General features: G+C 37.7%; 1 protein-coding gene across 5 annotated transcripts in view; it reads left to right on the top strand.

Annotated features, from left to right (window-relative positions):
• Window positions 1-12710, top strand: part of Ccser2 (coiled-coil serine rich protein 2) — a 122835-nt gene that overhangs the window by 78884 nt on the left and 31241 nt on the right. For all 5 annotated transcript variants that reach the window (XM_038348460.1, XM_038348461.1, XM_038348464.1 and 2 more), the window contains exon 7: window positions 10912-10995. In XM_038348460.1, the coding sequence (XP_038204388.1) occupies window positions 10912-10995 (84 nt within the window). The remainder of the gene's footprint in view (window positions 1-10911; window positions 10996-12710) is intronic.

The following is a 12710-nucleotide window of genomic DNA, read 5'->3' as shown; positions in this document are numbered from 1 at the left end:
TTTGTTATAATTGGTTTACATTTCATGTCTCAGCAGTTACTGGGTTTTTTTAAATGATTTCTTTTGGAATTCATACAGTGTAACAAGTTATGACAGTAGTTATTTTCTCTTGTGTTTCTGGAATTGCTAGTAATCAGAAACTTGGACTTCCAAATAAAATCTCATAATCTTTTATTTTGTTGACATTACCATTTTGGGAAAATTTACTATGCTTTTGGTGTATTTATCTAATTTTATATTCCAGTTCTGTTTTTATTCAGCTGCCTGCAGTATTTCAGTTTCTCAAACTTTATTGTATATAGTTCCTTATTCATACAAACTAGTCATCGCCCTTTCAAGAAGCTTACTAAGTGAAGAGTTTTCTGGCCTTCTTTATTAATAATTCTGAGGGTATTTTTTATTGTCTTTTTAAAAGGATCGTTTTTTCTTTATTTTTTCTTGTTTTTTATAATCTTTAAATATATTATGATTACTTATTATTTATTAGTATTTCAGAGTGAGAAATTAAGAGTTGGCTATGGACTCTGTACATGGGCCAGGCATGCTAATTATCTGGTCTTCATTTTAAGGTGTTGGTTGGATGGATGGGCTCCAGTGGTCCTCAGCAATGCTGGTCTTCATTTTAAGGTGTTGGGTGGATGGGCTCCAGTGGTCCTCAGCAACAGACAAAGGGGTTTTCTTCCTAGGGTGCCTTTAGCATCTCCATAGAAGAAACCTTTGGTTTTTGCTTAGGAAGAGAAAAGAAATTTCTATCAATTACTTTTGTGACTTTAACAGCCTCCCTGCAGATTGTAGAGCATCATGATAGGGAAGGCATAGTGGAACAGTTCAGTTCTTGGCAGCAGATTGTGTGCCAGAGGTTTCTCTCATGATAGGTTAGTGCCAACACCAGGGACACGCTAACCCTCTGAGACCCACCTCTGTCACGGGCTTCCACTACTTAGTCCCCACTCCTAAAAGTTCCACCCTCTGTTAAAATAAGCCACAGGTGGAGAATGTGATCTGATTACAAATATGAATCTGTGGGAGGTATTTGGAGTCAGTCTGTAACATCTGGACATTTTATTTTATTTATTATGCAGAATTTTATTAAGTTTTAGTGTTAATATATTCTTTTGTTGTGTAGAGACAGGCAAGGTCTTTCTGTGTAGCTTTGACTCTCCTGAAACTCCACATTCAGGCCAAGCTGGCCTTGAACTCACAGAGATCTGCCTGCCTCTGCTTCCCAAGTGTGAAACACATAAGAGAACAGTAAGAGAGGAAAAAAACCACAAGAATAAGAAGGTTGTACATTCTTAAGAAAAATAATGAACTCTCTTACTAGCTCTCTAAGCAGAAGGCTTAGAAAATAATTAGTGAGAACAAGCCAGGGATTTTGGTGCTCACTGTCTTTGTTCCTGAGGCCCGATGCACGTTCTAGGAAAGCTCTTAAGAGGCAGTGTGGAGAGAAGGTGTGAAGGGAGCTCCCTGCTCCTGTGTTCCTCCACCACTCCCACCCTACTGACCAGCTCTTGGAATCTGTTTTGTTAAAGTCTTGTTTATGAGTTTGAACAAAGTCCCTCTTGTATAAATGTTTAAAATTGGTAACTGGTGTATTTGGCCTTTAACCCGCTTTTATTTGTTGTTTTGCACAGCTGAGGGTTACTTTATAGTTTAAATAGGAGTTTTGTACATCTCATTCGTCAGCTCTACAGTTGTGTGTGTCAGGAAGGACAGTAGTTGTAATGTCATCTTGATAGCCAGAAATAGAGACCTTGAGATTTGTCTCTTGATCACTGCGTGTGTGTGTGTGTGTCTGTTTAGAGTGTATTGTTTAACTATAGCTTTGCATTATTTTAGGTTGATATTCTGTTTTATTATATGATTTATGGAATCTTTATGGTATTTTTAAACCTCGAACTTGGAGACTAAGGGACTATAATGAGAAAAAATTGCAATGATGCCTTATGACCTTTAATTTCCTATAGCCTGCCCCAAAAGCTTTTGCTTGGAGTGCAATATACATGCTGGATTGCTTATCTTACTGAGTTTCACACATGGAGTGTCTGTAGCCATCACCCATCTAGAAGCAGAGCACTAACTGGACAGGAGCTTGGCTGCAGCTTATTACTCTGTTCTTCTAGTGGGACCATTTATTTGGTCTGAAAACATCAATCTGTTTACCTGTTTTGAACTTGGAATGAAGTGAGCCCATGTAACACTTCTGTCTGACTTCTTTTATTAGCACTGTTCTTTGTGAGTCATTGTTCATGTTTTGCACCCATGCTCAGAGGTGTATTTCATTTGTTTCACAGTTGGCAGACATTGGGAAGGTTTCCAGTTTGGGTTTTTGTGACTAGTGCCACTCTCCTCTCTAGTGCCCCACCTGTCTGCCCACCTGCCCGCCGTCCTCCCTCCCTCCCTCCCTCCCTCCCTCCCTCCCTTCCTCCCCCCTCCCTCCCTTCCCTCTCTCCTTCCTTCCTTTCTTCCTTATTGAATCCAGAGGCTTTGTAGGCGGAGGCTGCTTGTTTGTTTCCCTACTGTTCAGACCCGAGTAATCACACAGAAACTATATTAATTACAATACTGTTCGACCAGTGATTCTGGCATATTTATAGGTGTCTCCTTGACTCTGCCTACTTTCTCTCTGTTCCCAATTTCCCACCTGGCTTTGCTCTGTTAAGCCATTGACCAAAGCAGCTTTATTCATTAACCAATGGTAATAAAACACAGCATACAGAGGGGAATCCACATCTTATTGTCTTTCTGCACATCCTCTATGCTGAGCTGTCTTTCCTACCTACTAAGTAATCCTAGTGTTTTGTTTTTCTGTAAGGTATTGATTTCATTTGTTAGATCATATGAAAGCATTTTGGGATTTTTAATGGGAGTAGCATTGAATCAGTAATTATATTTCAGGAAAAATTTACCGCTTAGATTATCTATGTCCATGAACATGATATGTTGGTAAGTTGATTTTGTTCCTTAATTTTTTTGTAGATTAGTTTAATACTATTAAGTTTACTTCTAAAACTGAAAGTTTTATTGCTGTTTGTGTTGCCAATTTTGTTTTTTCCCCCTCACTGAAACTGTGTGTGTATGTGTGTGTGTGTGTGTGTATACACACACATACAGGGTGATCTTGGACCAACTTCGAGGACCAGACTGGATTTGAACTCATGATCCATCTGCCTTAATCTTGAGTGCTAGAATTTCAAGTATATTTTTTTAAGATAAGTAAGTTTCTTGAAGTTCATGAGGTAGGTTTTCTGCATTGAGCCAGATATTAAAGTATATTTCCTATTAGCAAGCATGTGCTCAAAATTACTTTGTCTATCCAAGCACTTGTGGTTCTATGTACATTTTAGGGTTGATTTTACTAATTTTCTGAAGGAAGTCTCTGGCATTTAGATAGTGGTTACATTGAATATGTTTATTGCTGTGAGCAGTTCCGGTGAGATACACACCAGAGAAGACTACTCAGATAACAGGTTCAAGCCAATAGAGTCTTCATTAGCTGGCTGGCAACAGTGCTAGGTGTTCAGACCTGAGTGATGTCCTGAACCTTTCTCAAGTTGAGTGCTTAAGTACAAAGTCCACATCCTGGGTTGACACATCTCAGCAAGAATAGTTAATTAGAAGTAGAACTACAGAAGCCAGAAAGCAAGAATGGGACATTTAGGATCTTTCCTAGAACCATAGTCTTTGCTGGATTAGGTCTTTGTTCTCCTTTGGCACATATTACTGTCTATGTGCTGGATTTCAAGGCCAGAATGGTACTTCCATCATGCCTTCCTTGTGCTAAAGTCTCAGGGCCTGTTATAGTATGAAAGTTGAGAACTGTAATTGTTTGCTTGAGCTGCCTACATTGTTACATAGATGTCCCCAGAGGGAACTCTGCTTAGTTTAAGGTTATTTTAATTGTTATTTTATCACTTTCCATACTCTGTCAAGTACTGCTTGAATGCCAAAGACTGTGACAATATCGTCGTTAAAGTCAGTGCATTATTCTTAAAACTATAGGTTAAACCCAGCTGTGAGTGTTGAAATGGGTTCTGTTTTTAGTGATGTAAACCAATATAAAATTATTGACCATTGCATACAGTAAGAGTAAACACTATTTAGTGGAACTTGTCATATTACTATGTGTACAGATGTATACATACATATACGCATGTATACATATCTTGTATGCATATGTAGAGTAGCTGGATGTGACAGGAAGTTTACTTCATTCTGTGTGTCATATGTCCCACTCCCCACAGAAAACACCACATTAGTCAGGTAAATAGGCGTATACTTAAAGCAACCACTATCTTAGCAGCATTGCATTTGAGACTCCTGAAAATGAGTACAAAATTGGAAATGTTAATAGGTTTTTGGATATCAAGAAAGACCAGGAGAGAGAGAAACAAAAATCAACAAATAAACTGTTAGTGAAGGATACAGTACTTACACAGAACAGTGAATGAGAATGGGAACAGAAAAGCACTGAATTATTACTGAGAGAAAATTTAAAAGGAAATGTTGAGTTCACTAAATAGTACACATCACCAGGATAGAACAGATTGCTTGGAGCTAAGTGTTTTTAAAACACCAAATAGAGAAAATTAGAAAAAAAATGTGTGTGTTTGTGTGTATGTTTTCTTCCCTCCCTTTCTCTTCCTTCCTTTCTTAGTATTTTGGGCACTGGTGTTAAACAATGCTTAGGTGCTCCAAGCTGGTGAACTTCATATCTTAGCTCAGCCCTAAATGTTAGGATTATAGGCATACACGACCATACCTAGCTAAAAGTAATGTTTTTAAGTGTATGTGTGTGTGGTGGGGAGGGTAGTATAGGAAAAGACATGTCCAGATTCAGAGATGCGTTAATCAGGCTTAATATTAAATTTAATTTAAACAAAGGTTTATGGATAGAATTTTCTTAAAATATTATGATGAGTTGTTCCATACATTTCAACATTCTAATATTTTTTAAATGTTAGATATTTTTCTTTTGTTTAAGTTGCTTTACCTACCTACAGTGAAACCCTGTCTCGAAAAACCAAAAAAAAAGATGTGTTACTTCTACCATCTGTTAAGATCATTTATTTTTTGAAAAACTGAAAATCAGGCTTTATAAAGTCTCTACTTTTTACATTCTCAAATGTTGCTTGAATTACTAGATTTTAGATACCACAGATCAGTTATGGACATTAGTACTCAAAGTTCTTAGTTGACATTGTGAACTATATTCAGTGTGATTTGCTTGTTCATATAGCTTTGAACTTACAAACGAACAGCCCAGTAACTTTTGAAATTAAAAAGAAGCTCTTTCCCCTTCCTCTGCTTCCTTCTTGAGATGCCTCCATGGCTGGCTCTAGCTTGTCTGAACACAAAGCGGCTTTGTTGACATCATTGATGATGCTTGTCCGCTGAGGCTACTCAGAGCTCCCAGAATCTTCTGCTGACTATCTCAAGTATCAATGTCTGTTGCAGCTGCTCTGGAACTCATAGGCAGACCCCAGGTTTTGCAAACTCATGGGAGAACTTCCTGGGTAAGATGGCATTGCCAGGTTTTCCAGTGGTTAAATGTGGAAGTTCTGTATCACACTGGAAGTTCACTTTCACACTGTCTCAAAAAAATAAAACGCTGGAAGAAGGCTGACTGACTGTAACCCTTTCATGCTTTTAGATGAGAAGGCGTATTCATCTTTAATAAAAAGCCAGTGTGGACTGGGAATGTAACTCAGTGGGAGAGTTCTTGCCTACCAGGAACAAGACCCTGGATTCAGCTCAGTCTGAAAACACATCTTTTTTTAATTATTTATTGATGAATACATTAACATTATAAGTACATTAAGAATTCAAAGTCTAAAAAAACTGTAGATACCTCACTTGGTAAAAATGCAGAATATTTGGGCAGTCAGTTCACTAAACTGCTTGTGCTTTGTTCAGTTGGTATGCTATGCTTGTGTAGAACACTCCAGTATCTGACATGAATGTGTGTTACTGCCTTATTGTGTATATATAATGTGAAGTAAAAAAAATCATGTGTGGAGTTATTTCTTTGTATTAGTTATTAAATTAATTTATTAGTTTTGTGTATGTGTGTGTGTTTGTGAGTGTGTGTTTGTGTGTGTTTGTGAGTGTGTGTTTGTGAGTGTGTGTTAGAGCAGAGGGCAAAACACAACCTGAAAGAGTTTGTTTTCTTATTCCACTGTTTGGTTCCCAGGAATTGAACTCAGGTCGTCAAGCTTGGTGGCAAGTGCTCTTACTACTAAATCATGTTTAAAAATAAAATGTTTTCAGTCCATGTATAATTTTCTTCCTTATGTTTCTTCATGTCTCATAAATATTTCTAATTTTGACTCAGATACTTTTATCGTAGTCAAGGTTAAATAGAGACTACCACTGTGTCTTTATTTAAAAGAGAAATAATCTTACTAATTAATTCAGGTGGAGAGTATGTAGATGGTCATTAATCTCTTGTGCTTTGATCTAAGTAAAAACCTATTTCCCCTTTGATCTTCTAAATCTAAATTGGCAGGCTTTAAAAGATAGAAGGCAAAATTTTTCAAAATTTAAGATGTAGAAACAATTTAGTTTCCCCTAGTTTTTACAATATTAGTTTGGGGATTGGAGAGACATCTCAGTTGGTAGAGTGCTTGCCTACCATGCATGAAGCCCTGGTGGTGGCACTTTGCCTGTGATCCCAGCACTCGGGTGAGTCAGGAAGGCCTGGAATTCAAGGCCATCCTTAGCTATGCAGCAGGTTTGAATGTAGCTAGGACTTCATGGCACCCTGTCTGGGGGAAAAATGAATATAAGGTGCCTTGGTTTTTAAACTGACTTCTAATCTTAATACCCTAATAATAAAGGACAGTGTTGGTATGAAATAAATTCTTAAGGATGTGTCAGTACCTTTGTAGCCTAGAACAGGAGCTTGACAGTTTGCTGTCGGCTGCAGAAGTTAAGTTTTTGAGGCTATATGTATATTCAAAAGTATTACAGGTGGAGTCATTACGTAACACCACCAGTTTGTAACTTCTGCCTTCTTTGTACTCTGCTTTATTTGGTGACCTGTCTCCCCACTCCATCTCTGCTCAGCTATCTTCCTCTTTACCATTGCTTTTTCTTCCCAAAGTTCTGCTGAGTACCACAGACTGCCTTCTGACCCCTTTCTTCAGTGTCCTATGTGCAGGAATAACAGGCATGTGCTGAGATCTTTTGCTTTTGTTATATGATTACATTCCTTTTAAGTAACTGAACTAGCCATGCATTTATAGAATTAACCCCATTTGCTCATGATATATTTTGCTTTTTAGATAGGTTGAATCTGATTTTCAGTGTTATGTTAAAGAATCTTGCATCTTTGTTGTGAAGAATATTGATTATATCTTACACTATTTTTTGTCTTTTCAGGGATGTGGACTGATAGGATCACTTTAAACTTTAAAAACTTTAAAATTTAAATTCATTTTCATTGGTAGTCATAGGCTTACACAGGGTATTTAATCTCAGATAAGTTTAAAAACTTTCTAGTTTTAGAGAAATTTCACCATTTTATATAACTTTTCAAATTTGTATACATAGAACTGTGCATGTGATTGTCTTTTGATTATCAACACCTGAGAGATTTTAGTGACCCTACGTTTTCACTCCTGGCACTAGTCTTGGTCTGCAATCCCCGTCCACCTTTGGCAGCTGTGCCACATGCTTCCATAGTTTCTAAAGAACCTGGGTTTTCCTTTGTTTGTTTGTTTTTCTGTTTTTGAGACAGAGCTTCTATATAGCCCTGGTAGAGGCTGCCTCGCTGTCCCCGGTGCTGGGGTTAAAGGCAGTTGCCATCACACACCTGACCAAAGAAACTGTTATTGGTCTCATTGGTTGCTTGTTGCTTCACTGTTTCCTGCTCCCTTCCTGTTTGGTTTCTTTTCTTTGGTTGTCCTTGGTTTATTGTGTTCTGGTCAGTGGTGTGACTCCTGTTTGTTTCGGCCAGCCTTCCTCACTCCTCTGTCCCTTAGCATCGCTTTAGTTGTAGTCCATAACCTTTGGTCTGTGGCATCATTCCTTTATTTACCTGTGGCGTCCTCTTTAGAGCCGTGCATGGTTAGTGGTTTGCTTTCCTTTCCAGTTGCTGAGAGTCTCCCTGTTATTGAGGTGAACCCCTGTCTTTGCAGGATCTAGTTTGTGTGTTCATTTCTTGGCATCGAGCAGAACTTCTCAAGCTCTCAGCTTCTGTGTATCATGCTTGCCTGTTCTTCTGTGACATCGGTGACTGAATGTGACACCTTCAGTTATTGACCACACACACTCCTGAGCAGAGAGTTAATTCCATTTTCCTGGTCAATGTTTTTTTTTTTTTCTCATATGTAAACGGAGGCTACTCTTTCATTTCCCAGCCACCCAGAACTGAATAATCACACAGAAACTATATTAACTGCAATGCTCTTTGGCCAATGGCTCAAGCGTATTTCTATCTAGCTCTTATATCTTAAGTTAACCCATTTCTTTTAGTCTGTGTATTGCCACGTGACCATGGTATTACATCATTTTCTACATGTTTTTTTCATTGGCGGCTGGCTGGCATCTGCTTCTTCCTTTACGCTCTTCATTGATTATATTGAAACATTTCTGTTGATGTGTTTTCTTATATGGATAGTGAACCTTAAAAGTAAATAAAAATTTTTTTCAGTTGTTTTTACCTTATATATCTTATTTATTTGTGGAATAAAACATTTTCTTCTATTTACTTAAAGATTTTACTTTTACCTTTGAAAATTTTTATAACTTATTAAAAATGTCTTTTCTAGTTAATTCTAAATTCTTTGCTGTCTAAGGCTTTGGAGTTTGTGTGAATTGATATTTTTCAAATTGACATTTGAAGTTTTTCATCTTGTTTAAGTTTTATAGTAAAACACACACCGTGCCTTTCCTAGAGCAGGGAAAGGTTTGGTAGGCTTCAGGCTACAAGCTCTGTATTGAAACCACAGTTCAGTTAGGTGCTCAGCAGAGGCAGTTGTAGTCTACTGGATCTGCTTTTAGTTATTTCTTGGCTATCTTTTAAACTTTGTTAAGCTGTTTAAGAGCAATTGTGCTCTGGGTATACCTAGGAATTTAGATGCAATTTAATGGTTTTCCTGTTCTTTTTTTTTAATCCCTGTTATTTTTGTCTTTTACCCAGAAAACCAGGGATTGATTGATTGATTGACTGATTTTGCCCTCCTGCATACGTCCCACAACTATACTCACAGCCACTGCAAAGTATTGCTGTGTTTTTTTTCTATTCTTTGTGGTTTTGTACAGTAAGCAGGAAGATATTTGGAAATAGGCTAAATTTTTAGAGCCTTTTTTTCTCGGATAAACTTTTTTGTAAGAATTAACCCTGACTTGATGTGTCATGTCGTTAGAGTAGAGATGGATTAATATTGAGATGTGTCTCGTAAAATTATCCCTCCATTCTTACCTTCTTCCCTTTCTCTTTATTTTCAAACCATTTTCAAAATTTAATAATTTTGAAATTATTTGGGGCTAAGGCGTCTGGTTCAGTCAGTCAAGCATTTGTCTTGAAAACACAAGGATCTGATCCTTGATCCTCAGTTCCCATGCAAAATGTCAGGGTGTGGTGGCCCTGGGAAGGAAGAGTGAGCAGGCTATCCCTAGACTAATTGATAAATTGCAGGTCAATGGAAGATTGCCTCAAAAGAAATGAATGTCCTTCCTGAGGCACATGTTCATCTCTCCTCTCTCTCTCTCTCTCTCTCTCTCTCTCTCTCTCTCTCTCTCTCTCTCTCTCTCTCTCTCTCTCTCTCTCACACACACACACACACACACACACACACACACACACACACACAAATTCTGAGAACTTTTGCTGTTACAGGATACTGCCTCTCAGGTCTTGGTGTCTATAATATCACTAGTAGAAATGTAGTTTATCCAGTACTGAGGACCTGGCAAGTGCTTGCTAGTTTTAACTGCAATTTGTATTGCTTGTTAAGCTCTGCAAAATATACATTCTTCAGCCTATCGTATAGATTCTGATTGTATAAGTATGATCTATAACAAATAGCCTAAGTATCCCCTTTCCGTATACATACACTTCTGCTTCAGTTCAGGTAAGTCCATGGTCATGTGAACTCTGAACATGTGTGACTGAGGAGGGTAAAATTCTTGATGCTGTTAAAAGTTGTGCTGCGCTCCTCCAGCTCAGTTCCTCAGCATCACCTCTAGCTCATTCTGCACTGCTGTATCTTTCTTGAGATTGTCTCTATGAATCATGGACTTTTTTTTATTAGTAAGTCAGTTCAGTAAAGACTAGAACTTAATTTACATTATGTGTTTATGGACAAAATATTTGTTTTTTACATTTTTCTCTCCAAGTTACATTCTGTAGTTAGTAGAGTACTAGAGATGTACCCATCATAAGCTTGAACTTAGGATGTAAGTTTATATGGCACCATCTCATTAAGACATAGGTTTCCAGCTTCCTCTTATGAATCCCTCGGTGTTCCTCTCAGTACATTTGCCTATATCTATCCTGATTTACAGCACTGTATATCATTTGGCCTTTCTATTAGATGTCTTATGAAGAGTCATGTGATACATGGTCTCATGTATCTAGTATTTAATCAAATGATTTTTGTGGTCAGGTTTTGATGAGTTTTAAAATACTATTTCTGAGTTGTTTATACTCTAAATCAAAGAAGTTCGATTGAATTTCCTTTTTTTCTGAGTTAATGCTAAATGTCTTTAGGATGTTTCCCTGTAGTCCTTTCCTAACTCTAACCATTCAGTGTTCTGCTATTTCCTCGGTGCAGAGGTGAGAGGAACTTCTGAAATTTCATCTCTTGTTCTGTGCCAGTGTTTGAGCTAGAGGCAGTTGTGGTTCAAGTGAATGCTGGAGATTTTCGTATTAATCTTTCATTTTTTACCGTTCTTTCCTGGTAGCATGATGGAAGTGGATCATTGCATGATGTTGAGCTATCATTGCCATCCAGCCCAGAGCCAGAAGACGGAGATCAGATATATAAGGTATGGCTAAGGAGTTATGCTGAAGATTTCCAAGTTTTTAACTATAAAAACAATATAGTGATAACATTTTAAGTTTTGAATTATTGAGGTATTAAGAACCTGGAGCTTTTAGCAGGTCGTAGTGGCACATGCCTATAGATTTCATCAATCACTAGGCTGATTTGAAGTCTGCCTGTGCTATACAGTGGGTTCAAGGCCAGCTCTTGCAACGTTGTAAGATAGTGCCACAAAAATGTCTGAGAGTGAAGCTCATTGGCCAAATACTTGTTTAACATCTATAGGTTGTGAGTCAGATCAATCCCTACTACAGAAAACAGGTCAACCTAGAGCTTTGCATTCTGGGAAAACAATCAGGTTTTCTCCAAATCTTTGCCACTGAATGAAACTAAAATGTAAGCCATGTGAGGCTGTGGGACAATGGTCTTGTACCCTATAAATATTTGTCACTTGTATGGTTTAATAAAATGCTAATTGGCCAGTATCCAGGCAGGAAGTATAGGTGGGACAACCAGAATAGGAACATTCTGGGAAGAGGAAAGGCTCAGGCTGCAGTCGTCACCCAGACACAGAGGAAGACAATGAGAATGCCTCACTGATAAAAGGTACCAAGCCACATGGCTAACACAGACAAGAATTATGAATTAATGTAGGATGTAAGAGTTAATAAGAAGCCTGAGCTAATAGGCCAACCAGTTTATAACTAATATATAGGCCTCTATGTGTTTCTTGGGACTGAATAGATGCGGGACTGGGCATGACAGAAACCTCTGTCAACACTGTGATACTTAAACTATCCCTTGTCAGTTGGAAAGTAATTTGCCCCCATGTTACTACTGTTGCTTATAACAGTGAATGATAATTCTCAAAATAAGGTTTCTAATAAAATTAGAATGGTAGGAGGTACTTCATATATTCATAGAATTGATGAAATATTCAGCTAATGTGTTTATCCTTTCTATGTTTGAAAATCTAATTATAGAATCTGTGCATGTTTTAATAATTAATGGAAATATTTATAATTCTCATGATCTGTAGATTTTAGTGGATAGCTTTTACAACTATTTCTCAAACATACACAGAAATTCTTGATTAATTTAATATTTCCAGGATAAGGCATTTACATTTCATTTCCAAGCTGTAATTGCCCATGTTTGCTAGTCATTGCAATAACAAATAATCTCTGAACATTAGTGACCTAACATAATGTTGAGTCTCACTTAATTGCACATGATCTGTATATTGGCTGAAATTCTGCTTCATTGGCCTTCAATGGAAGAGCCAAACTGAGTGATCAGCTCTGTGGGATGACACAGCATTGTCATATAAAGGAAGAAGAACTTTGAGAAATTCTTATGAATTCTGTGACAAATGCTGCTTCCACACGATTCAAGTGGCCTAAGCTGAAATACTGGACAGGGAAGCATAGGTTGCTTACAGGTGTCTGAGTAATTCACCAAGAACCAGACGAAATACGAAGCAATCATAATCTAAGAATATAGCACAGTAGTCACCTTGGACTGCCAATCTGCCTTTTCTGTTGGTGTCTACTTGTCATTGCTCAGTCACTTCCAGCTGTGGGTTTGCACGTGACTGGTAGTGAGGTAGTGTTCTACATCAGCAGATCTGCAGAAGATTGTGGCTTATTTAGAAAACTGTTTCATGTTTGCAGTTTAAAAGCAGATACTCACCCCAGAGAATATCTAAATTTTCTTCAG

This window comes from Arvicola amphibius, chromosome 12 (genome assembly GCF_903992535.2).
Source record: "Arvicola amphibius chromosome 12, mArvAmp1.2, whole genome shotgun sequence".
NCBI lineage: Eukaryota > Metazoa > Chordata > Mammalia > Rodentia > Cricetidae > Arvicola > Arvicola amphibius.
This window is presented reverse-complemented; position numbering and strand designations above follow the sequence as displayed.